At 38.7% G+C, this 26,709-nt stretch overlaps 1 protein-coding gene and 1 long non-coding RNA gene across 6 annotated transcripts in view; one reads left to right on the forward strand and one right to left on the reverse strand.

The window, feature by feature from the left end:
* The first annotated feature begins 285 nt into the window (after window positions 1-285).
* Window positions 286-26,709, forward strand: part of rap1gds1 (RAP1, GTP-GDP dissociation stimulator 1) — a 68,713-nt gene continuing 42,289 nt past the window's right edge. For 4 of the 5 annotated variants that reach the window (XR_003598138.1, XR_003598139.1, XR_003598140.1 and 1 more), the window contains exons 1-4: window positions 286-614; window positions 5,429-5,536; window positions 11,079-11,201; window positions 19,837-19,962. Coding sequence is in view for 2 of the 5 variants with exons in the window: in XM_028038304.1 (XP_027894105.1) it covers window positions 611-614; window positions 5,429-5,536; window positions 11,079-11,201; window positions 19,837-19,962 (361 nt within the window). In the remaining 3 variants the exon portion in view is untranslated. The remainder of the gene's footprint in view (window positions 615-5,428; window positions 5,537-11,078; window positions 11,202-19,836; window positions 19,963-26,709) is intronic. The other variant, XM_028038305.1, reaches the window with a different exon arrangement.
* On the reverse strand, window positions 2,072-3,361 carry LOC114157386 (uncharacterized). Its single transcript, XR_003598142.1, has 2 exons — window positions 2,813-3,361; window positions 2,072-2,388 (listed from the first exon to the last, which is right to left on the reverse strand). It is a non-coding gene; the product is annotated as an uncharacterized LOC114157386 (long non-coding RNA).

Raw genomic sequence — 26,709 nt, forward strand, 5'->3', positions numbered from 1 at the left:
TAATTTAGCCACCAGTTAATCTATAACACCCGCACCTTGGCTCAAGCCGAGGGGCCCACGCTCTCCTAAATCCGGCCCTGATTGTAGTCTTTACACAATCATAAAACTAAACATGTTTAGTTTTTTTTTTCTTAGCATGGCCCTACTACTCCGTCGTTAAGTACGACCTTAGTTTAACTGTACTGAAAACTATAGCCCAGTCATTTATCCGCACTTTTGAAGTTCTACCGCCATCTAGGGGTGAGAACTTTGTAAATCAAGTTGTTTTATTTTGAAGTATGAGAGCGGAAGTTGGCTTCTCCCAGCTAGCTCACGTCTTGACGAAGCCTTGTCAGAGTGAGGCAGTATTTCAGGGAATCGCCGATTAGTGAATGTGGCCTGTTGGCATGAGAGGAAGTAAGCAACGTTAACCTGATCGTTCCCAGGGCGGTACGGCAGCGTCTATCCGAACGGGAAAACCCGGCCGCTGCTGGAGCTACTCCCCCGGCTCCATAAGCTAGCTCACATCAAGCCGCTGCCTGAACCCGGATCCAGGCGGAAAGCGGGGCCTCTGGCTGCTACGGCTCGGTTTTAAAACTCTCTCGGATTTCTGGAGCGACATCCTGCTGAGATGGGTGAGTAGACGGCTAACCGAACAGCCTCACTGTGAGCCGAGTTAGCAAACAATAGTCTTCATTCAGTGGAAACATAACATATTTATCACACGAGAAAAGGTTCTGTCACACAGCAGCCTGGGTGGGACCCTAGGTTTTGCCACCGTAGTGATTGTTCAGTCATAGGAAGAAGAGCTGACGAGGACCAACCCGAAACTGCGCGCGCCCTTTCTCGGGGTGTGGTATGTTCTGCATCTCCATCATCTTATATTCTTGCTTGTTGTGCTGTTAGCAACACAGATGTATTGTGGGTTGCCCCATTGGTCCCTGGAGGGCCCGCTGTTAAAAGAATGGGCTCTCTATAGTGAAATGGCAGCGTGGTGTTGATGGAGAAGATGGCACTGTTCCATCCCACAGCAATTATGCAATAGGATGAAGCAGCCCACCTTTTGATGCTGTTTCTGCTGCTCCCACGGTCTTCACTGGTTTCTGATGATAATGAGTATGGGGTTGTTTCTGAATCCCTGGCATGCTGCAGGCATTTCAGTGTGGCATCTGGACCGATTATATCACACTGTTGAGAGCTTTTGAAGATGTAACCTGTCATAAAATGGCAGGAGATAACATCTACAGTCATATTACAAGTTTGAGCTGTATGTCTGTGTGTGTATATATATATATATATATATATATATATATATATATATATATATATACAGTGTTGGGTAAGTTACTTTAAAAATGTAATCCGTTACAGTTACAAGTTACCTTGTTTAAAATGTAATTGTAGTGTAACTTTTTCGATTACTTTTAAAAAGTAATGTAACTAATTACTTTTGATTACTTTTTGATTACTTTGAGGTTTTAATGAGTATTGACCCATGTTCAACATTTAATTTTTGAGAACTGAGTGGGAACCTTAAAAGAGCACTAAGCTGAGAGGGAATTGCTGACAGGCAATCACAGGAGGTCCACAAGAAGAGATGCCAGCACCAGGCATGTAAGATTTTCTCAGACTCCTCTCATCGGGCCATACTCTTTTCTGCTCCTTCCCCAGGCTCTACCATTTACGCAGTTTGCAGACTAACACAAGCAGGTTCAGAAACCACTTCTTTCCTACAGTGGTCACCTTATTGAACTCTTCCCAAAGACCAGTCTTTCCTTCCCCTCTATCCATACCTTACTGTACCATCCCAACATTTGTACAGTGTTCCTCTTCAATTCGCACCTGTATAGCCCTATCTACAGTGGCTCTGCACATACATGCATTTCCCTAGGGGTAATTTATTTATTCTGCTGCACATATCTATCAACCATCTTTCCTTACCCTAGCTGTGAATAACTGCATTTTATCTCTAAATACTGCATGCTGTACAATCTGCACACGTTGCACTTGATTAGATGCCAAACTGCATTTCATTACTTCATACATGTGCAATGACAATGAAGTGCTCTAGTTTAGTAATAAATAAGCAAAGTAAGACTTTTACATCACATTTTATTTTTCTTGATTTTTTCTTTGCACACCCTTGCTTGTAAAATTAAACACGGCACAATACAGTGCATCAAGAATTAAGATGGACGATGGGTAGTCAAGTTAGTCATTGAACATTTAACAGTCAATGGAATGTTGACAAAAATAGAAGTGTTTGCAACATATCATTCAAAATCAAAACGGGAAAAACAATAGTTTTCCAAAATCACACAATCACTGTGTTAGACAAGCAAAACAACTGTGGACACTACAACGTAGTGTCAAGAGTTCTTCTTTCAGAAGAACGCCTGGATGCTTCCTCTGAAAAGAGAGAGAGAAAAAAAGATAGAAGAAAAATATACTATAATTAATAATTATATGTTCAAAGTAGCATTAATTGGGGCCTGCCCATAGCAATGCATAAGGAGAGTAGTGACTGACTTGCGAAGCAAGTTATAAAATTCCACAAGCTAGTGACTACTATTTAGTTAAGCTTAGCATTGATGCTAATTTTTAGCATCAGAACGCTGGGTCCAAACCGACGGGCACACTTTGGCAGGCCCCAGTTAAATTTCTTCAGGAATTTTCTAGTTTACTTTATGTTCATCATGAAAACCATAACACTAGCACATTGCATACAATGTCTCATGGGAAAGAATAGATTCCAACGTTTGTCATGCATCAACACCAAACAGTCAAATATTCGTAAAACAATACGCTTCGTCTATCAGTGAGTTGCACTTACCTCTAAATGTTTCCTCAGGTTTGACATAGATTGCTTCGACGTGGACAAGTTCTTGATAGCCGGCAAACACTTCTTGCACTGCACGGTTAAATTTGAGCCATTTTCACATATGTAAATGAAATGCTCCTTATATTTCCAGTGCTGGAAGGCTGTCATTTTTGATGCGCTGCTTGAGCTGAAATGGAACCGTCCGCTCGCTTGCTGTTCCTCCAGGAGGCTCCACCAGCACAGGATGGAACATCAGAGTGGCATTGCGGCTGGCAGATATGATAGAGACAAGGAGCCGTAGCGGGAAAAGGCGATATAGGGCGCAAAGCAATAAAAATATCATTACATATTTCGCAAAGGTTTTTGTTCATTTTTTTTTTTTAATGTAACTAAATTTGTAATTCTTAATATTTTCGGAAGTAACTGTAACTGAATTACATATTTTCTCATTGTAACTGTAACGAATTACAGTTACTCTTTTTTTGTAATTAAATTACGTAACGTCGTTACATGTAATCCGTTACTACCCAACACTGTATATATATATATATATATGAAAACCAAATTTTCAGGCAGTGCAGTATTCTAACTTACTGAACAGTTCTGAGGAGATCAATTAAAACAGAGCTTTGATATCACTTAATTTAGTTTCCTATGTTGTTAACCTTTTTGCTGTTGTACTGAATGTTGTTGATTAGCTTAGGTGATACTCCTAATTAAAATCAGACAGTAAAGTTTTTATGATCAACCAGGCAGTGATTGATGTTGGCACTTGTGATTAGCAGGTCAGTTACTATAAAGTCAGTTCATTAAGTGGTTCAAAACTGAAAAGTCTCACTTTTTTTTTTTTTTTGAAATGCATCAACAAACGTGGCTTTTGATGCTCCTTTGTTTGATTTCATTGAGTAGACATGGGATGATATTATTTGCTGCATAGTGTGACGGTGCGGTGAGAGGTTGGAGAAGGAGTTAGCAATGGTGGTTAGCCACTCTAACCCAAAACAGCAGGACGCACTGTTGAAGTTTTCCACACTGTCCCTTTATTTTCACTTCGTCCATGTAAAGCCAGGTCTCCACGGTACTAACATTACAGTCTCATACATGAGAAAAGAAACGATAATTCACCGCTCTGCACCTCATCATCACCGATGATCTCCTCTACACCACATGGAAGACGAGTTCTTACTCTGTACAATAGTACAACAAAAGAAAAAGGGAATAGGCGCCCCCTTGTGGTGATACCTACTCATGTCTAGGAACCAAGCAGTATAATGACTGTTACAATAGGTGGGGATAATACGGAATGTCTATGTTTTCCATTGGATTCTAAGTAATAACTTCAATCAAAAAAGCTGCAGATTTTTCCCCTTTTGGTCAGTGTTTGTAAGATGTAAATGTTGATTTAAAAATTAGAACTCATCAAATGGACTTGCTGAAAGAAAGTCTAAATTGGCCAGCACTGATTTAGAAGATTGACAATATTGGCCATTGAACAACAGATGAGTGTATCTCATTTTGTTAATTTTTTTTCTGTGTTGCAATCAAAATTCACACCAGTAGTTATGCATCCATTTTGACCATAGTTTGACAGGCACATAATCAAAGATTTGACCAGTTGTTTTTTTTAACATGAAACCCTCCATTTGATAACCAAAACAGTAATTTGTCACTGATTGGCTGCTTTGTGTAATGAAACCAGAAATCATAGCCAGTATATACACTGAAAACAAGAGGTTTGTTGGAGGACACTGCAGAAGAAAAAACAGTTTGATGATTCTTTATCTCCTTAGTGCATAGTTTGTTGACTTCTGGGAGTGATGAGAAACAATGACATCTGAAGTATTGCTTATGGCATAGCAGTTTGAAGCTTCGTTGCCTCATTAGCGAGCCGGTCGCCACATATCATGTAGATCGGGCTTAGAATGTGGAAATAACTTACTGGGATAAATACATTCTCCTGTCTCTTCTCTGGGCCTTTTGCCTTCGCAAAGAAACTTTCCAAAGACATCTGATCTGTTTCTTACTCATTTTGCTTCTTGTGGGCTCAATGTTGGCGTAACTGAGAGAATCTGGTTAAAAGATTTTCAAAATAAAAGATCCTCCAGACTCAGATAATGCATAAGGGAAATATTTATTTCTTGTGTGAAGTCTGGAAGAGGGGAATAATTGTGTGAACAAGCAGGCATCATAATTTTGAAATGATAGCATTAGCGTATGAAGCCAATGGGCAGGTGTAGGGTGGCGCAGTTGTTGCTCACGCCCAGTTCATTGCATCATTTATATACCTAGCTTAATCTGCCTTTACTGTTACTGTTAACTCTTGTATAAAACACCCTTTATAAAATAAACAACGCTTAGCCTGGTGGGGAGGCAAGTAAAGCCTGGTGGCCCCCAGGCTGATAAAGCATTGGGGGAACTCTGGTTTGTGACTTCTAAGATTATGAAACATGGAAAGGCTCAAGCAGTGTGAATTCCATCGCATGACACTCAACATTCTCCAGCTCCCATATCTGATCCAAATAGTTTGTTTCAGCATCACAAATCATCATCTCAAAAAACTTTGTTTCTTCAGGTGATGCTGCTGATGGTTGCTCGCTGTGGTCCTAATAGTGATGTGTTTGTGTTCAGAGAGCCTTAGGGAAGCACTGGAGAAGCTGAAGCTGGCGTCTACAGACAATACCACTGACAGCACGGAGAACAGCCTGGACTGCCTGCTGAGCGCACTCACCCAAAACAGTGAGTACAAGCTATAGGTTCTACTTGGTGTGTTGTAAGTACACTGATCCACTTCAGTTTATGGAGACTGCTCTCTCCATCAGAACTCACAAATATCTTTATATCCTTGATATGTTTCAAAGGAACAACACAGTGATGATCAGATGGTAGCTCAGTTAGTCCAGGTGTGAAATGTGCTCAGGACGTGCTGATGTAATGCCAGAAGGCTGAGCAATGTTTAAGGGTAAACATACTGTGTGCAATGGGCACATTTTTTTTTGTTTACTGTATTAGTACTGTTTCACAATTAGACAACCTTCAAGGTGTATTGAAGGCAGGCTATCTGAGTATGGACACTAATGGCTAGAAGAATTGACAATGAGACAACTGTTGTACTCTACAGTTTTTGCTGCTTCTGTTTGATTGCTGATGGTTTAAGATTTTCAGAATACTCCTCCCTCTTGGTTTCTTAGTAACGGCTTAACAACCAGGGAGTTAAAAGCCACTTGGACTGAACCCCATACATGGGGCTCAATAGCGACGATGACGGCTACAAAAGTTAAAAAATGTTTAACTTTTTGTGTTGCGTCGCTAACCCGTCTGTGCACATCTCTGTGTACAACTCAAATTTTCACACCGCACAAACTCCATAGAAAGGAATAAAGAGGGAGCAGCGTTGTCTCCGGTCACCATGTGACCATTAGCTCAGTTACCTGCCAGGCCCCTAGTTTCCAACCACAGAGGGTAGTATAAAGCCTGATGAGGAGGAGTGAAATGGGAAAACACAGGTTTAAAAGCCGAACGTGACGGCTGCAGTCTTGTAGCGCTTTAGATTCAAACTGAATGACCATGGTGAACCACTGAACCTGTGGAGCCGTTATGTGATAAAACAGTAGCAACTAAACAATATAACCAAGATATCTGTATTCAAATGTACTAATGCAGGTTTTCTTGCTTGGGGACTGTCCTAGTGACGCAATCACTGAGGTGCAGTGGCGTTTCTGACATGGGCAAACGCCCAGGACTGCATCTTGTGAAGGGAAACCTCCAGGTTTCCCTCACACGAATGTAACTAGTAAACAAGAATCTAACTAGTACTAGAATGTAACTAGTAGGCCTGTCGCGATAAACGGTAAATCAATTAATCGTACGATAAATTAAAACTATCGATGTCATTTTAATTATCGGCATTATCGTCTCTTCCGGCCTTTTTCTCTTTCTGTTGATGACACCGAATGAAAAAAGGCTCATCTCCAGTGCTCTCCACTGACCCCGCCTTTCTCATTTTACTTAGTGTAACGCCCAGCGCACACGAGCTGTCGGCCGATTGTCAGCCCATTTTCAAAACCTGACAGACCACACATTAGCCGACAGAAATCCTAGGTATAACGGTTCGATCGGGTTCGATCGTGCCGTGTGGTGTCCAACAATGGGCACAAAATAATGGCCACAAGTCCAGTGAACTAATTTTAAAACCAGGCATTAATCAGTGCTTTACTACAGTCTACCTGCAATGCATGTGGCTAGTGTCAGACCTGACTGAATGAAAATCATTAGAACCTATTTACGTCACATAACGAAGAACAGCTGAAAGGTTACGGGGTTTATCAACTGCGGTAGCAATTTCGCTCCAACTCCTCCCCTTGTCATTTCTATAATCTTTGCATGTTGAATAAACATTAATGTTGTTTCCACATATCATCTCCAATGTCTGCTGGACTTCAGGTTGTGTAGTGTCAGCTGTTTGGGATCCCCCTCTGTAATTTCCCCTCAGAAAGCACTGAGGAGAATCCTGGCTTTCTGATTGGCTACCTGTCACATTCAACAGGCTGCGTTAAGGGGAAAACCCCTGATAGCAGCCACGTTCTAAGATTGTCTTAATGGGAAAAATAGGAGCAAAAATCATGCAGTGTGAACTATTGTATCAGGTAGTCGATGTGCCCATCTTCTCTATTTAAATCTAATTATTACTGAAGGGCAACATAATATACAGACTTCATAATCTGCACTCTTTTGGTTGAATGCAGTATTTATTTCCACTTTGGCTTTATGTTGTTTAGTTGTTTTTTTTCAAGTGAGTTTTTTGTTAATGGAGACTGAGAATCCATTTTATTTTTGTTTGTGGTTGTTTTGTTTATTTTGTTTATCAGCTCAAGTGTTAAGTGTTCTTTTGAAAATAAAGTGTATCTAACTTTGGCAGGAAATTGCATGCGTTATTACGTCATTACCATTAAATCAGTGTAAAAAGGTCTTCAAACAATATTATCTATCGTTTATCGCAATAATTTTTGAGACAATTAATCGTTGAGCAAAATTTGCTATAGAATAGAATAGAATAGAAGTACTTTATTCATCCCAGCAGGGAAATTACTTCGCAGTTACTGCATAGAGACAAGACACAATAACAACTACCACTGAGTAGTGGTTGTAGATAAAAAAAATATCATGACAGGCCTAGTAACTAGTACATTTTCTCAGTGTTTGTCACAAAAAATGTAACTGCACATCGGTCTGTGCACCGAAGCTCATAAAATGTATGTTGTCTGTGGGAGACTTTCATTCTCTGTAAAATACTGTAAAATAATAACAAACTGTAATATGTATATATGACTTCCACATTCCCCACTCACTGCATAGTACTCTGCAGTGACTCTGCAAAGGACTCTCTTTACAGTGAATGGCACTTTGTTTTTAAATCCCGACAGAACGCTCTGCTGTTCAAATGAACACTTTCATTCCTTTTTTTTCTGTTTGGAATTTTTTTCTTTAAAATTTACTGTTTTTATTTGTTGTGAGATGCCTTTTAAATAAAATATACAATTATTATTATTATCATTATTATTATTAGAGCTACTTATATGAACTCATAAGTTAGTCATCATAACTTATGAGTTATGATGACATTTAATTATCCCAAGAACCATAACCATTGTCATGGTTATTTTGATACATGGTGGCAGCCATCCAGGTATTTAGACTAATTACTGATGTATTTATGGGTGCATGTGGAGCCACACACCTGGAGCCACATGCGTGCGCATGGTTTTCTACATCTGAATTTTTTTGTGCGGTGCACTTTTCTAAATGTGTCTCGATGCCAAATCTTTGTGTGAAAGCTGCTCACTCTACTATACGTGAGGCCCTGGTGGGCGGGTCTGTCAGGATAAATATGATTTAGGTCATCTCCATGTGTGAAAATAGTGTGGAGAATTTTTTGGAATTTATCTGTGTGTAAAATTCCCTTCCATTTCTCTTTTTTCCATTCCCCTTGTCCATCCTTCTTGTCTTTCCATCTGGTTATTCATACATCATCATTTTTCCATCTCTTCCTACCAGTCTTTGTTAGATCAGATTAAACATTTAAAGCTAGAACAGGGTTTATCAACTGCGGTAGCAATTTCGCTCCAACTCCTCTCCTTGTCATTTCTATATTCTTTGCATGTTGAATAAACATTAATGTTGTTTCCACGTATCATCTCCGATATCTGCTGGACTTAGGGTTGCTCTGTGTCAGCTGTTTGGGATTCCCAATTTCCCCTCAGAAAGCTCGGAGGAGAATCCATGCTTTCTGATTGGCTACCTGTCACATTCAACAGGCTGCGTTAATCGCCCAGTCGGGGAAAACCCCTGATTTAGATCGGAGCGGCAGCGACGATCTACTGTAACACACCACACAATCTTAGAAAGACCAACGTTTTAAGATTGTTATAAGGGGAAAAATAGCAGCAAAAAATCATGTAGTGTGAACTATTGCATCAGGTAGTCGATGTGCCCATCTTCTCTATTTAAATCTAATTATTACTGAAGGGCAATGTAGTAGACACACTTCATAATCTGCACTCTTTTGGTCGAATGCAGTATTTATTTCCACTTTGGCTTTATGTTGTTTAGTTTTTATCAAGTACATTTTTTGTTAGGCTAATGGAGACTGAGAATCCATTTTGTTTTTGGTTGTTTTGTTTATTTTGTTTATCAGTTCCAGTGTTAAATATTCTTTTGAAAATAAATGTATCTATCTTTGGCAGGAAATCGCATGCATTATTACGTCATTTCCATTAAATCAGTGTAAAAAGGTCTTCAAACAATATTATCGTTTATCGCAATAATTTTTTGAGACAATTAATCGCTCAGCAAAATTTGCTATCGTGACAGGCCTATGCGCCCATCACTCTGGAACAGGGTAAATCTCGACTCATCAGACCACATGACCCTCTTCCATTCCTCCAGAGTCCAATCTTTATGCTCCCTAGCAAACTGAAGCCATTTTTTCTGGTTAGCCTTACTGATTAGAGGTTTTCTTACGGCTACACAGCTGTTCAATCCCAACCCCTTGAGTTCCCTTCGCATTGTGCGTGTGGAAATGCTTTTGCGTTCACAATTAAACATACTCCTGAGTTCTGCTGTTGTTTTTCTTCGATTTGATTTGACCAAACGTTTAAGTAATCGCCGATCACGATCATTCAGGATTTTTGTCTGACCACATTTCTTCTTGGAAGACGATGGTTCCCCACCATCCTTCCAGTTTTTAATGATGCGTTGGACAGTTCTTAACCCAATTCCAGTAGTTTCTGCAATCTCCTTAGATGTTTTCTCTGCTTGATGCATGCCAATGATTTGACCCTTCTTAAACAGACTAACGTCTTTTCCACGACCACAGGATGTGTCTTTTGCCATGGTTGTTTAAGAAATGAGGAGTTACTCATTGCATCAGCTGGGGTTAAATAACTTGTTGCCAGCTGAAAGATAATTGCCTATGCAGTACTTATCCAATAGGAGATTTGTACCTATTTGCTTAGTTAAATCCAGGTGGTGACTTTTTTTTGGCCAGGCAGTGTATATTTGGAATTGTCTATAAAATAAAACGTAGGGTTCTGGAAATTTGAATCTATAAATTCTGACATTTTTAGATTCCAAATATACCTGGAAGTCTATTTGGCTGACTGACATAACTCTTTAAAAAACATACAGTACAGACCAAAAGTTTGGACACACCTTTTAATTCAACGAGTTTCCTTTATTTTCATGACTATTGACATTGTAGATTCACACTGAAGGCATCAAAACTATGAATAACACATGTGGAAATATGCACTAAACAAAAAAGAGTAAAACAACTGAAAATACCCCTTATATTCTAGTTTCTTCAAAGTAGCAACCTTTTGCTGTGATTACTGCTTTGCACACACTCTGCATTTTCTTGATGAGCTTCAAGAGGTAGTCACCTGAAATGGTTTTCACTTCATAGGTGTGCCCTGTCAGGTTAATAAGTGGGATTTCTTGCCTTATAAATAGTCATGAAAATAAAAAAAACCCATTGAATTAGAAGGTGTGTCCAAACTTTTGGTCTGTACTGTATGTGTAATATTTGCATTTAGTTTTTGTTTGGGATAAAACAAGATTAAAACTTGATTCAAATGTGACTCAAAAATTGGAATATTAAAAGTTAAACAAATTTGGGAGCTATAAAACACTTAAGTTTGTTCACAGTATGATCACAATGCGTCTCTCTCTGAAGTTAGTTTCATGTCTTCAGAACTGAATTCTCTGTGATTTCCTCCTGCAGACACGGAGGCCAGCAGAAAGATGCAGGAAATGGGCATCCTATCCCTGCTCCCCACCCTGCTCAACCCCCAGTCTTCCTGGACCCCGAAGGTCGCCAACATCATAGCAGAGATGGCTAAAAACGGTAAGTTCCTCTTGCCAAGTCAGTGACCAGGTTCATCTGCTAAGGATGGTCTCTGCTTGGATAAAGGGAAGCCAGGTGTTAGCTTGGTCAGAGCCTTTCCTGACTGGCCCTTCTTCACTCAAACCTCTCATAAATACAGAGTTGCAGGGTTTCTCCCAGAAAACTTTCTAAGCCCGGTGGACGGGGCACCGCGGCGGTCCTCCGTGTTTTGTATTAAGAGATGTTAAGTTGACAGAAAACGTAAAAAAAAAAAAAGTAAAAATATTACTGGTTAATTATATGTCACGGGAAAACATCTCTAGTGAAACACTATTTAAACCCACAACTATAGAATCTTAAAAAAAAAATATATATATATATATAAACAATATAAAAAAAACTTGAAACACCGGGTTATATGTGTGTATGTATATATATATATATATATATATATATATATATATATATATATATATAAAATACAGTCATATGAAAAAGTTTGGGCACCTCTATTAATCTTAATTATTTTTATCTCTAAATATTTGGATGTTTGCAACAACTATTTCAGTTTGATACAACCAATAACTTATGGACACAGTAATATTTCAGTATTGAAATGAGGTTTATTGGACTAAAAGAAAATGTGCAGTACTCATTAACACAAAATTTGACAGGTGCAAAAATATGGGCACCTCAATAGAAAAGTGACATTAATATTTAGTAGATCCTCCTTTTGCAAAAATAACAGCCTCTAGTCACTTCTTGTAGATTTTAATGAGATCCTGGATCCTGGATGAAGGTATTTTTGACCATTCTTCTTTGCAAAACAATTCCAGTTCAGTTAAGTTTGATGGTCGCCGAGCACGGACAGCCTGCTTCAAATCATCCCACAGATGTTCAATGATATTCAGGTCTGGGGACTGGGATGGCCATTCCAGAACATTGTAATTGTTCCTCTGCATGAATGCCTGAGTAGATTTGGAGCGGTGTTTTGGATCATTGTCTTGCTGAAATATCCATTCTCAAGAATCTGTTGATATTGAGTGGGATCCATGCAACCCTAAACTTTAACAAGATTCCCAGTGCCGGCATTGGCCACGCAGCCTCAAAGCATGATGGAACCTCCACCAAATTTTACAGTGGGTAGCAAGTGTTTTTCTTGGAACGCTGTGTTTGTTTGCCCCCATGCATAACTGCTATTTTTATGACAAAACAGCTCAATCTTTGTTTCTTCAGTCCACAGGACCTTATTCCAAAAATTAAGCTGGCTTGTCCAAATGTGCTTTTGCTTACCTCAAATGACTCTGCTTGTGGCGTGCTTGCAGAAAAGGCTTCTGTCGCATCACTTTCCCATACAGCTTCTCCTTATGCAAAGTGTGCTGAATTGTTGAACGGTGCACAGTGACAGCAACTGCAGCAAGATGATCCTGCAGGTCTCTGGAGGTGGTCTGTGGGTTGTCCTTGATTGTTCTCACCATTCTTCTTCTCTGCCTCTATTTTTCTTGTCCTGCCACTTCTGGGCTTAACAAGAACTGTCCCTGTGGTCTTCCATTTCCTTACTATGTTCCTCACAGTGGAAACTGACAGTTTAAATCTCTGAGACAACTTTTTGCATCCTTCCCCTAAACAACTATGTTGAACAATCTTTGTTTTCAGATAATTTGAGAGTTGTTTTGAGGTGCCCGTGATGCCACTCTTCAGAGGAGATTCAAATAGGAGAACAACTTGCAACTGGTCACCTTAAGTACCTTTTCTTATGATTGGATACACTTGTCTATGAAGTTCAAAGCTTAATGAGGTTACCAAACCAATTTTGTGTTTCAGTAAGTCAGTGAAAAGTAGTTAGGAGTTTACAAATCAATACAATGATAAGGGTACCCAAATCTTTGCACCTGTCAAATTCTGTTTTAATGCATATTGCACATTTTTTGTTAGTACAAAAAACCTCAATTCAATACCATCAGCTATTAGATATATCAAACTGAAATAGCTGTTGCAAACACCCAAATATTTAGAAATAAAAATAATTAAGATTAATAGGGGTGCCCAAACTTTTTCATATGACTGTACAGTATATATATGAACGCTCTGATCAGGTTTTTTGCAGTCGGTAAAGATCATTTATGAGGCCGATCTCTGCCGATCGCCTGGAATGGTTGTTTATTTTTTTGTATAGGGATAAGTGATACTGTTGTCTGTCAAAATGGAAAAATTATCTGACAATAACTTCACCTAATTTAGACCTATTTCGACATATTTTAATACATAGCTAAAATCTTTTTATTTAAGTTACATGCTTCAGCGTTAAGCAGACGTTTGGTGTGAAAGTTTACTGTCTGGTACAGGTTGAGCAGCTCTACGTCTGTGAAATATTACTACCAGTAGTTTTGGTTTCTCGGACTTTATGTGACAAGACTTTCAGATCTCACCTCTGCCGCGCGCATTGACTCTGGCTGACTAAGTGGACAAAGCATTCGATATGGTTTGATGCATCGTGTAACCGAAAAATTAATGCTAAAAATTATATAAAACCAACAAGATGTGTGACTACAAGGCGAGCACAAAAGCTCCTCACCAGGCTGATGAGTTGCATGATGAGTTGTTAAGCACTGGTTCTTACCCACTAACTCTCAGGCCAACCGGGAAGGAACACAGACATAAACTTTACAGGGAAGACAGAGCCACTCTGGGCAGTGTGTTGAAATGTAAATGCCCCACATAATTCTTTGTTCACAAAGATAAATCCTTCTCACCACTCCCTCAAACCGTACCTCTGAAAGCGAGAGTACAAGTTATTCCTGCGGTTCATATAGAGCTGCGCAACTAGAGCTAATGCAGTGGGTTTTAAACTCCTACCTTGATATAGAGTTCTCCAAAGAAACATAATTCCTCACAGGGGATCAATGTAAATATTCATATAGGTCAGGCTATGTCCAATTTGAGTGAAAGGAGGCGTGCGCGATCTGCGCTGAGGTAAACTTCAGAAATCAAGCAGCAGCAGTGTGAAAGGTAAAGCGCAGAGGCGCCAGCTGTGTTATTGGTTCGCTCTTCCGGCTTTAAATGCGTCAACTATAAACCTATCTTTTAGGAATAAATCTGCTCAGGCAGTGAAACGCTCAGAGCAACAGAGACGTTTGCAATCCGGCTTTAATTTTTTTTTATAAATTAAGTGTTTTTATTATTATTATTATTATTATTATTATTATTATTATTATTATTTTCCTAAAAACATAAACAAGCAACACTTAGCCTGGCAAGGGGACTAGCACAGCATGGCTGGCCGCCAATCTTATAATGCACTGGGGGAAATCCTGGAGTTGGATATTGATTTTCCATCATTTTTCTGTGTGATGAAAGTTTTTAGAGGAATAGGAGACCTGAATAAATCTTGAGCAAGGAAAGGTTATGATAATCAAAGAATTCTCATTGTGCAGGATAGCAGCTAATGATCACTTGCCAGTAGTTAGCTGAGCCAGGCAACAATCTGCTGGCATTTATCTGTCATTGCATCTGAAAATGTGTGCAATCAGTGGCTGCCGTGTTAAAGACAGCTCTGTGTTTTCCTTCAGTTGGTTATTTAGGTAGATTGAAGGTAGAAACTCCACCACCTGCATCTTGTATCACATGTGTGATTTTTGTTGTGGAAGCTTTCCTTTCTGTTCAGGGCTGGAACAATGAATTGGATTAATCATGGTGAATCAATTAAAATAATTGTCAACTAATTTTGTAATTGGTTAATTGTTAGCTGGGGAAAAAAGGCCTTTTGCTGAAAGAAGAAATGTAAAATAATTAAGTCAAACATGTACAGAAAGTATATACATTTTGCATTTAAAGTAGGCAAAACCTTAAATGCACATACTTTGTGTGCAAGTTCTACCCAGAACTCAAGTGGCAGTTTTAGCTTCACCTGATTCAAATTCTATTTAATAAAATCTCCTACTAAACACCTTTTATTTACAGTAATTAATTTGATAGTAAATTGAAAAATCCCTGATCAGCCCGACACTGTTGATGTTCAGCCCAGCAGACAGAGCTGAGCTTTTCACTTGTTGATGTTAGGATTGTTTTAGCTGCAGGTGCTTCCTTTGCCACAAATAATGTATCGTTCACTCACGCTACACGTATAAAATGCTATACATTTTATACAATGAAATGATTGTTTTCTAACTTTAAAAAGGAATTGAATTATTTCTTTATTTACATTTTTACTGCATTTACTGTACTGTATTTTGAAAAATCTGCAGATTTCTTTATCTGATCAATCATTAGAATAATTGATTAATAAAATAATAGTTAATTGCAACCCTAATACATTTAACAGCTGAATGGACTCTTAACTGCAGTAAATGCTTACTCATGATTAGAGGGGGCTCTGATAACAAGGAATGAGAAGCTGTGATTTAGATCAAGGCATATTTATATGATTAAAATGGCCCAGTCAAAGTCCAGACCTAAATCCAAATCTGCAGTCTTGGAAATTGATTTTTCAGAGACACTCTCCATCCAGCCTGAGTTTGAGCTACTTTGCACATTAATAGATACAAAGAGCATGGTAGAGTCATAGCTCAGAAGAGCTGCAGGTAGGCCTGTCACGATAGCAAATTTTGCTGAGCGATTAATTGTCTCAAAAAATTATTGCGATAAACGATAATATTGTTTGAAGACCTTTTTACACTGATTTAATGGAAATGACGTAATAATGCCTGCGATTTCCTGCCAAAGATAGATACACTTTATTTTCAAAAGAATATTTAACACTGGAACTAATAAACAAAATAAACAAAACAACCAAAAACAAAATGGATTCTCAGTCTCCATTAACAAAAAATGTACTTGATAAAAACTAAACAACATAAAGCCAAAGTGGAAATAAATACTGTATTCAACCTAAAGACTGCAGATTATGAAGTGTGTATACTATGTTGCCCTTCAGTAATAATTAGATTTAAATAGAGAAGATGGGCACATCGACTACCTGATGCAATAGTTCACACTACATGATTTTTTGCTGCTATTTTTCCCCTTACAACAATCTTAGAACCTTGGCCGTTCTAAGATTGTCGTAACCGATCATCCTGCAGTGTGTGGTGTGTTACGGTAGATCGTCGTTGCCGCTTCGATCCAAATCAGGGGTTTTCACCGACTGGGAGCTTAACGCAGCCTGTTGAATGTGACAGGTAGCCAATCAGAAAGCACGGATTCTCCTCAGTGTTTTCTGAGGGGAAATTACGTCGGGGAATCCCAAACAGCTGACACGGCGCAACCCGAAGTCCAGCGGACATCGGAGATGATACGTGGAAACAACATTAATATTTATTCAACATGCAAAGAATATAGAAATGACAAGGAGAGGAGTTGGAGCGAAATTGCTACCGCAGTTGATAAACCCGGTAACTTTTCAGCTGTTCTTCGTTAACGTGACATAAATAGGTTCTAATGATTTTCATTCAGTCAGGACTTTACGCTGACACTAGCCACATGCATTGCAGGTAGATTGTAGTAAAGCATTGATTAATGCCTGGTTTTAAAATTAGTTCACTGGAGTTGTAGCCAATATTTTGTGCCCATTGTTAGACACCACATGGCAGGATCGAACCCGATCGAACCGTTCTACCTAGAATTTCTGTCGGCTAATGTGTGGTCTGTCAGGTTTTGAAAATGGGAGGCCAACAGCTCTAAGATCGTGTAGTGTGCGCTGGGCATTACACTAAGGCAGGGGTCGGCAACCAATGGCTCCGGAGCCACGTGTGGCTCTTTCATCCTTCTGTTGTGGCTCCCAGTGACTTTGGGAAATAGAATATTTTATTAAAATTAAATCATTAAAAAATTATAAATTAAAATCATTTTAAAATAAATTTCTAATTCTGAAGATTATGGTAAACTTGTAACATTAAAACAAAAGTTTTGAACATTTTTAGCACCCAAAATATACTTCATGTCCGCCGATGTGCGACAGGCATTCCTGGCATACCCCACATGTCTGGCAGACCGCATGTTTTTAGCGCACTGATTTATTGACTTTTTGATCCTTGCCTGGAAGATACATCATAAATAAATCCAAGAAAAGGAAACATTCTGAAGATGGCAGAACATTTAATGCTACGTGGACAGATCATTTTGCTTTCACCCCTGATGAAACTGGTTCACCAGTCTGCTTAATATGTGGCGAAAGACTGGCAAACAACAAGAAGTCAAATGTTGAAGACATTTCAAGAGCAAACACACTGTCTTTGCTAAAAATATCCCGAGGGAGAGGAGAGAAAAAAGGCCGTTTCGGAGCTGATGCGAAAGGCTGAAGCGTACGGAGCCCACTAGGGGACATGGGGATTTTTTTTTCTTTTGCGTTACCTCGCAAAACTTTTGCGTTACCTCGCAATACTTTACTGGTCAGTTATGCAGCATAATTGTATACTGCAAGCCTTTCTTACGGTGGGCGCCGTATTTATGCTTTAATATAAGGTTATGTGAGGTTTTTCCATGAATGTTAGTACCTTTTTGTGAAATATCTGAAGTTTTATATCTTTCTTTAGGATAGAAAGGCACTATAAACCTACGATATAAACAGAAACTTTCCGTAAGTAGGAAAGAAATAAAAACACATTATAATTTGGACTATTTCTGAGTTATTATCGCGGGTAATAAGTCATCTGACAGTTTTGATTGTGTCTCTGTTGTGTTCGCAGTCTGAATGGTTTAAAGAGCTGCTTTCAGTGCCGCTCCATCTTAGCCTTAACAGACATAAACATGCAGTAAAAAATAAATCGATTTTCAATCAGTGTTTTGCACCAAACAGTTAATAATATAAGTTTTCACTGAGGCTCTGTAAGAGCCATATGAATGAAATAAGTAATTATTGATATGACAGGAGCAGCGACTTTGACACTTAGATGTGTCGACGTGGGAGTGACGTCACCAGGTATGAATGGGAAGGCTACTGGCTTTGTGTGTATGAGGAAGCGGTGAGCGGGGCGGTCAGTCCTTGCAAAGTTTGGAGCATGATCATCAAAATGGAATAAATCGATAATTGTGACAGAACAAAGAAAGAAGAGGTTTGGAGTTGATTGATACACGGACAGATGAGATTCCCCGAGTTAACCCAGTGCGGTCCTTTACAATCATTAGTTTGTCATGTTTTTAATAATAAAAACTTGTTAATAGTAAAAACTGTTTGGTGCAAAACACTGATTGAAAATCGATTTATTTTTTACTGCATGTTTATGTCTGTTAAGGCTAAGATGGAGCGGCACTAAAAGCAGCTCTTTAAACCATTCAGACTACGAACACAACAGAGACACAATCAAAACTGTCAGATGATTTATTACCCGCGATAATAACTCAGAAATAGTCCAAATTATAATCTATTTTTATTTCTTTCCTACTTACGGAAAGTTTCTGTTTATATCGTAGGTTTGTGGTGCCTTTCTATCCTAAAGAAAAATATAAAACTTCAGATATTTCACAAAAAGATATTAACATTCATGGAAAAACGTCACATAACCTTATATTATAGCAGAAAGTACGGCGCCCATCGTAAGAAAGGCTTGCAGTATTCAATTATGCTGCATAACTGACCAGTACAGTATTGCGAGGAAACGCAAAAGTTTTGCGAGGGAACGCAAAAGTATTGCGAGGGAACGCGAAAGGTTTTGTGAGGGAACGCAAAATAAAAAAAAAATCCCCATGTCCCCTAGGGGGCTCTGTAGACAAGTGACTGCATTCTGTTTCTATTTTTCCTTCAGTGCGGGTTGGGTAAGTTTCGATTTTTATTTTTTAAATACAAAGACCCAAATAGACAGAGGGTATTTTGTTTGAAATTGAGCATCAACAAAGTGTAAAATGCGTTTTGTTATGTGCAGAAATAAAATTTTGTGTTCTCTGCAGCAGTTCGTTGATTTCATAAACGCAACATAGTATCGATTTTTGTACATAGCATATAGGTTTTATATATATGACGTCAAAATGGGTTGTGGCTCCAAGTGCTTTCTTTTTATTGTGAGGCGGTCCCAAATGGCTCTTTGAGTAGAAAAGGTTGCCGACCCCTGCACTAAGGAAATGAGAAAGGAGGGTCAGTGGAGAGCACCGGAGTTGAGCCTTTTTTCATTCGGTGTCATCAACAGAAAGAGAAAAAGGACGGAAGAGACGATAATGCCGATAATTGAAATGACGTCGATAGTTTTAATTTATCGTACGATTAATTGATTTATCGTTTATCGCGACAGGCCTAGCTGCAGGTAATCTGAGGTAGGATATACAAATGCACACCACACTTTTTAATTTATAAAAATTGGTGGGTTGTTTATGCAATTAATTTTTTTGCATCTTGCTTGTGATATTTTTTTTCTTTAGTCTGATGTAAAAACATTAGATTACTATTTGTATTTAATTTTTTACGGAACTATATAAAATAAACTAAATTGAAATGAACTGACCTGATCAACTTGTGTTTTCATTTTGAAATGTCACTGTTACACATATCTGTACAGGGGAATTAGCTAAAACCTGGTCCACTACATCTTTCCATGGCTATTCTGAGGTTAATGGATTCATTGTGTGTCATCTCTGGCTTTCTCCTTCCATATGTGCCGTTCTGTCACATAAACTCAGACTCAGAATTCTGATTCTGTTTAGTAATTGGATTCTGATCCCTTTTCTCCAGAGTTCATGAGGAGTCCCTGTGTGGAAGCTGGCCTCATCCCTCCTCTAGTTCAGCTGTTAAACTCCACTGACCAGGAGGTTTTACTGCAAACCGGTCGAGCGCTTGGCAACATCTGCTATGACAGCCGTAAGTAGGAGTTAGATTTGCTTTGGAAATGCTGGTTCAGAGGATTATGTTTCTTTTAATCATCTGCCAAAAAACTACAGAAATTGGGCAACAAAGAGCGTACTGGATCTGGCTGATATTTTTGACTACATTGGACTGTTTTTGTATTACATAATTTTTTTTAACACAGTAAAAGAAATATTTATACAAACAAATTCAAAGATTACATCTACATCAGGAGGGATTAATGTGTCTAGAATGTGCACAGAGTCACATATTGAAGCTTAAGCTCCACTGTTCTGTGATATGCAAACCTAAAAGAGATTCCAGGTGATCTGATAATAATATGATTGCATGTAAAATGGCTGCTTGCAGCCCTTCTGTGATGTTCATTCTGAGAAACTGTCATTTAATCCACGTTCTACCAGCAGTGTTCTCATTACAACTGTCAGATGTGATGCAGAGTTTATTGAAGAGCTGGTCTTCTGCAATCTGCTAGGACCTGGCATTTGTTCAGGTGGAGGTAGGTGCAAGATTATTAGGATATAAAACAAAGCTGATGAGTTTAAGTCTAAGATGGAGGAAGCCCCGCTGATAAATCCTGTCTCCAGGTCGTTTGCAACCATCAATAATATCATCGATTCTCTTCTGGACATGTCAAGATTTCCTCAGAGCAGATAAAATTAAGAGTTTTTGGGGAAACCTCTGTGAAATAGATAGTTTAAAGCCTTGTGACTTGTTTAAAAGTTGAGTGGCATATCTACGTTGAAGTAGGCAGAAGTAGTAAGCTATCACAAAGTAGAAGATTTTAGAATTTTGTGAAATTTTGAAGAATTTCAATTCTAATGGGTCTGAAATTGGCACAAAAGCGCAAATATTTCAAAAAGTACAATATTAAAATTTAGCAAAAGATGTAGCATAACTCAGCAGAAAATTAGTTGAAGTTAGCATTAGTAGTTAAACACAGAAAAACATACGGAAGTCGGAATAATAATAAAGAGAAACAGGAATTTAATAAGTGAGAGTGCAATAATGCATTCTCATTGAATATTCAGTGCAAGTAGCCTACATCCTCTTTGATGAGGGGGGCAGTAAGGGACCTGGATAATGGATAGGGGGATGCTGGCCCAGAAAATGTTGAGAACCAATGCTGTAAAGGTTTTCTCCTGCTGGATTGTGACGACATGTCTTGTTCCCAACCATGATGTTTTGAACTGCATTTGAATGCACCGTAGAAGCTAGGTTAGCTTCTACGGCTAGCTTCTAGGTTAGCTTCTATGTAGAAGCTAACCTAGCTTCTCCTCTAGTTTGATTACTTCAATAAAGATTACAGTGGACCTCTGGTTAGGGACAACCGCTTCCTGCAAATAGCTGAAATAAATATTTGAGTCTTCCTCTAAAAACACAACTGTATATTTTAACAGTTCACACACCAAATACACATTAATATTCAGCCATAAGAACAGTGGAAACTGTGTTGGCACTTCCCCAGAAGCTTCCTTATCTCCACTCCACTTACATCCAATCAGCGGCAGGGAAAACACATTTTGCTCTTGGTTTGGGTGCTTTGCAAATGCTAACCAATAGTGTGTCAAGAAGTATTTCAATTTCTGGTTTTGCATTTTTTGACAGATTTTTTAGATATGCTCTATGATAAAAATACACAATGGGACACAGTGGTGGGACAAGGATAAAAACCTGAGACCTGTATATGGAGGTTGTCACAGGTTCCAGTTTGGCGCCATGACTTTTACAGCATGCTTTCCCTTTCTCTCTCATGACATACTGTCATATCTAACAACTGTCAAATAGATGACACTATAGCCAATAAAACCTCTTAAAAATATAAAAATAAAAAATAATTTAAAAAATCGACGAATAAGTAAGTTTTCTCTGAATAATTTGCAGGTATGTTTCAAAAAGATCTGCAAATACTGAACCTAGAATATGCAGGAGTGATGTTTACATAAGGCCTCATGTTGATTAAGCTGGGCCAAGGTAAAGTGAGCTCTAAATCTTTTTGCTGTGGCTGAATGAGAAACTGGAAGATTATACTATCAGCCAATTTCCCAAAAAGAAAGAAAATTAGGACAATTCATTAGTGCACCCTTACCTACAAATATCGGTCAAAAAATTAACCATTGACCATATTTTTTATTATTATTTTTATTAATTTTAGATCAATTACAATACAGAGAACAAAAGAGAAACCCGTGCTGCCACACACATACACACACAAAAGAAACACAAATAAACAAAACAATTATACTATGTTATCATAGTACCCCACATGAATAAGAAATAAGGTGTTAGTTTCTTCCTCCAGTCCACGTCACCTCACGGCCATTAAGAGAGAAGAGGAAAAAAAACAGGCAAGAATAAGTAGAGCAGTAAAATAAAATACTAAAATCTTAAAGATTAAGTAGAAAAGACTCAAGAGGACCCCAAAGTTTCAAAAATGTGTCCGATTTGTGGGTAAGTTCATGAGTCAGTTTTTCCAAAGGTAAGGTGACGGACATCTGTGTAATCCATATATTTACTATAAGAACATATGGCGAAGTCCATCGTAGCAAAATACACTTCTTAGCAAGAAATCGAAGAATTGTAAACAAAGATTTAGAATGTGGATACCAATGATTAGGAGGTAACATTTAGAAGATAAAACAGGGGATAAGGAGAAGCGAACACCCCAAATCTTTTCAGTTACAGAATGAATGTCTTTCCAAAAGGTCTGTAATAAATCACATGACAAGAGTAGATGGAAAAACACCTCTACGCCTAAAACATTTACAGCAAAGATTGGAACGATTGGGGAACATTCTCTGGAGACGCACAGGGGTATAGAAAAGTTTGAAATAGAGTGTATAGAAATACAAGAGCATTGAGGAAAGGTTCCATTGCAAATCTTGAGCCAATCTAAAGGACTGAATTTCACCTCCAGATTATGCTCCCACAACCGCTTGACGGAGTCAAAGCTTGATGGTTCAGAACCGAGTAAAGATGCATAAAACTTGGAAATCAAACCTTTGGCAGATTTGGTTAAAACCAGAGTATTTTCTAAATCCATCAGTTCCATATGGAATACATTGGACCTGAACAATGACTCCATAAAGTGCCGAATTTGAAGGTATTTATAAAAATCTTTTTGAGGGATGTTGCTATTGTTCCTGATTTGATTAAATGATTTAATAGAACCAGAAATCAAAAGATCAGACCAAATCAGTCAGACCAGAAAAGGACCAGTTCAATAGGCCAATACTTCTAATCGAAGTTGGTAGATCCAGGTTTAAAGTCAGAGAGGATCGAACAGATATAAAGGGAGAAATATTCAAGTAGTTCCTTATGTCTTGCCACGCTAACAAAGTACTATAAACTACCATGTTTTTACTTCAACAAATCCAATTGATCTAAGTTATTGATAAAAGGGAGAGGGCGTATCCTTCTTGGACAGCATGATAAAGGTTCAAGGTCCAGCCATAAACAGTTGTTTGTACTAGAAAACCAGTCTGACATAATTTTAACCTGGGCAGACCAGTAATAAAGCTGCATGTTGGGTAGAGACAAACCTCCCAACTGCTTGAGTTTAGTAAGGGTGGAAAACCTAATTCCTTGATGCTTATTGTTCCAAATAAAATGGGAAATATGAGAATTAAGGGATTTAAAGAATGTAAAAGGCAAGTAGCAAGGAAGGTTTTTAAACAGGTAGTTTGATCGAGGGAGAATATTCATTTTTATTGTATAACCCTACCGAGAAGTTATATAGGTAAAGTGGACTATTTCGACAGATCGTTCTTAATGTTCTGAACTTGGGGGGAGTAGTTTGATGAGAACAAGTCTTTCAAATCAGGAGTAATTAAGATGCCCTCTAAAACCTCTTTGAGATGTGTGAAAAATAGGCTGTCGCATTGATAGGTTTCTTTTAATTCCTAACCTGCAAAGAATCAACCAGAGACACAATTTTCTTTTCTGCAGAAGAGGAGAAGCTGAGCCCAGACACGGAAATCCACTGTCAAACACTGTCTGGGATCAACTCTGCCCGATCTTTCTCCGCATTTGGCTTTATTAGAAAATACAAGGAAGGAGGTTGGGCTTTTTCACATAGTCACACAAAGAATTTGACCAATGACCTTTGCTACAGGGTGTTCTGGAACCTTCTGTGGACATGCCCTTACAAGGGCATGGGGCTGACTGCAACTAATCAGTTTCACATGAAGCTGATAACACAGGAATGTGCAACCGTCTCTAGCCTCCAGGCAAACATCCTAAAAATGGTTAATAGTGTTTCACAGAAGAAAAGGAGTCACGTAAACATCAAACAGAATAATAATATGAAAACATAGTCTTTCAAATAAACTCACAAGTAAATTAACTTAGATAATTTTTCTAACACGCATCATATCTTGAGGTATGTTGAGAGGAGAAGCGACAGACTGGCCATCGCACTGCCTGCTTTCGTAAAATGTTTTCAATATTTTTCTAAGGTTGATGGTTTTCTGTCAAGGTACTTTAGAGCGAAATAATGTGACAGGATAACCTCAGGCTCCCAGCCATTAATTTTCATCCTTTTCTCAAAAATTCCAGAGCTCAGCGCATACCAACTCTCTCTCATTGCTGCTATTATTGTGAGTGAGGTACAGGTACTATCGGAGAGGAGAAATGGCACTCTTATATGCTTCAAACGGTTTTCGAATACGTCTCACGGCTCCTGAATGGGAAGGAGTTGTTCGGACTGCTTTTTTCATAAAAACTGATTGGGTGTCTCACAAAGATAGAATTCTTTCGCCACCTTTCTGTCTCTCAAACACACATGACAGTGGGCAGAGGGCTTAGCTACTCTCTAGAACTACAATGATGGCTGAAGGTTAGAACTACAGTGATGGTGGAACTCTCACTTACTACAGAGGAGGGCTGAGTTGACAGTTAAAAACTACAATGATGGTAGAAGAAGGTTGAACTACAGTCATGTCAGAATGTTTTGGGAGTTGTATAACCGATTTTAACCGGAGAGTCAGGGAAATGGCTGTGGCGACCAGGAGCTTTGGTTGAGTTTACCCGGAGAGTGGGAGTTAACTCAAACGTTTTTTGGTCAAAAGCAGCACAACAAAACTTAATACGCCTTTAATTAGGGAAAAGCGAAGTGTCACTATTTGAAAAGGAAGGACAATAAAGTAAGTCAGATGGTTCTGGTTGCTAAGCAGTACCAGTAGAACCAGGGACGGTTGGCCGTTAGTGAACACAAGAAGGTTTCTTCAGTTGACCCCACCAACCTAGCTAAACTGGGTGTGAGGTTAAGCGGCTAAAAAGACAACTTATTGGCACTCATCGGAGCTGAAAACTAGGTTAGTACAGTAAGAGGAGTCTAAGCTCTGTCTTAAGCGCAGTGCTGGATGTGAAAATTGCTACTAAAGTAATTCCCCCCGACAGCGGGGGAATTGACATGACGCCGGCTCCGCACCCATGCTTACGTAGAGCAATCCTCCCCCAATCATTCCAGGGCACTTGTCAGCAACTGACCAATCAGCGTTCCAAGTACAGTGAACCCTTGTTTTTCGCAGGGGTTACGTTCCAAAAAGAACCAGCGATAGGCGGAATCCGTGAAGTAGTAACCTTTATTTTTTTTTTACAATTATACAATGAAATACTCCATAATACATTGAAACCAAAGAACAAAACCTTTTTAAAGGCCTAAGCATTTGTTTAACAAATAAAAGTACTGTATAAACGTTTTTTTAAATTTTTTTTAACAAATAACTACTGTACTGTAAAATAATAATTTTAATCATCAGTACGAACTGAAGGCTTCAAATTGCGGAGTTCAGCACCGCCCCACCGCGACCTGAGTAATTGGATTAGAACGGGAGAAAATGAAAAATTATTATGAAAAAAAACAAAACAAAGTACAGTAGGACACGTGTATTTCACTGCTCTTCTGACTGTTCCGCTGCATCCTGACTCCGCTCTGTAGCGTTTTTTTCTTCTAAAGCCCGCAGTTCAGGTGTGTTTTTTCGAGAGAAGAACACAGTTATCGGTAGTTGTTGTCGCTCTTTTTTCTTCTGGGCAAAAAGATTCTTGAAAATGGCAAGCTGTTTTACGTACGTGTACATATTAAACCACAACGTTATTGACTTAGAGGTAGAGAAGAAGCGGAGAGACTGTTTAGCCAATCAGAATGCAGAACACACTGCACGATGCAAATCTGTGAAGTAGCGAAACCGTGAAAGGTGAACCGCGATATAGCGAGGGTTCACGGTACAGTACTCCGCCAATATTCACAGTATCTATCATAGAAAACATGCTGCAGTCAGAGAAATTTTGAGGAAAATAATAGATAATCACGGTCCAAGTTGTCAGTGGGTACTATGCAATCCCTACAGCCGTCACCCAGAACATATTGCAAATTTTTTTTGCCCAGGTCCCTCTTGAAAATGAGATCTAGATCTCAATGGGGTTTATCTGGTTAAATAAAGGAATATATATATATATATATATATATAAATATCCCTATAAATTCCCCTCTTATTAAAAAAGGAAAATACCTCTGCCGTTACAGATGACCCAGATGACATTGTTACCAGACTCTTCGCCATCATCAATGACCAGGCCGACTCACACGAGAGCATGATAACATTAAAAATTGAGGGGCTTAAGAAAACTATTGACGTTGTCTCTGAAGAATTGATTGATATTAAAAAGAAAGTAATGGAGGTGGATGCTAAAGCTAAAAAAGGGGAGGAGCGGCTGAGAACCGTGAAGAACCGCATGATGGAG

Source organism: Xiphophorus couchianus, chromosome 14 (genome assembly GCF_001444195.1).
Source record: "Xiphophorus couchianus chromosome 14, X_couchianus-1.0, whole genome shotgun sequence".
In the NCBI taxonomy this organism is placed as follows: domain Eukaryota; kingdom Metazoa; phylum Chordata; class Actinopteri; order Cyprinodontiformes; family Poeciliidae; genus Xiphophorus; species Xiphophorus couchianus.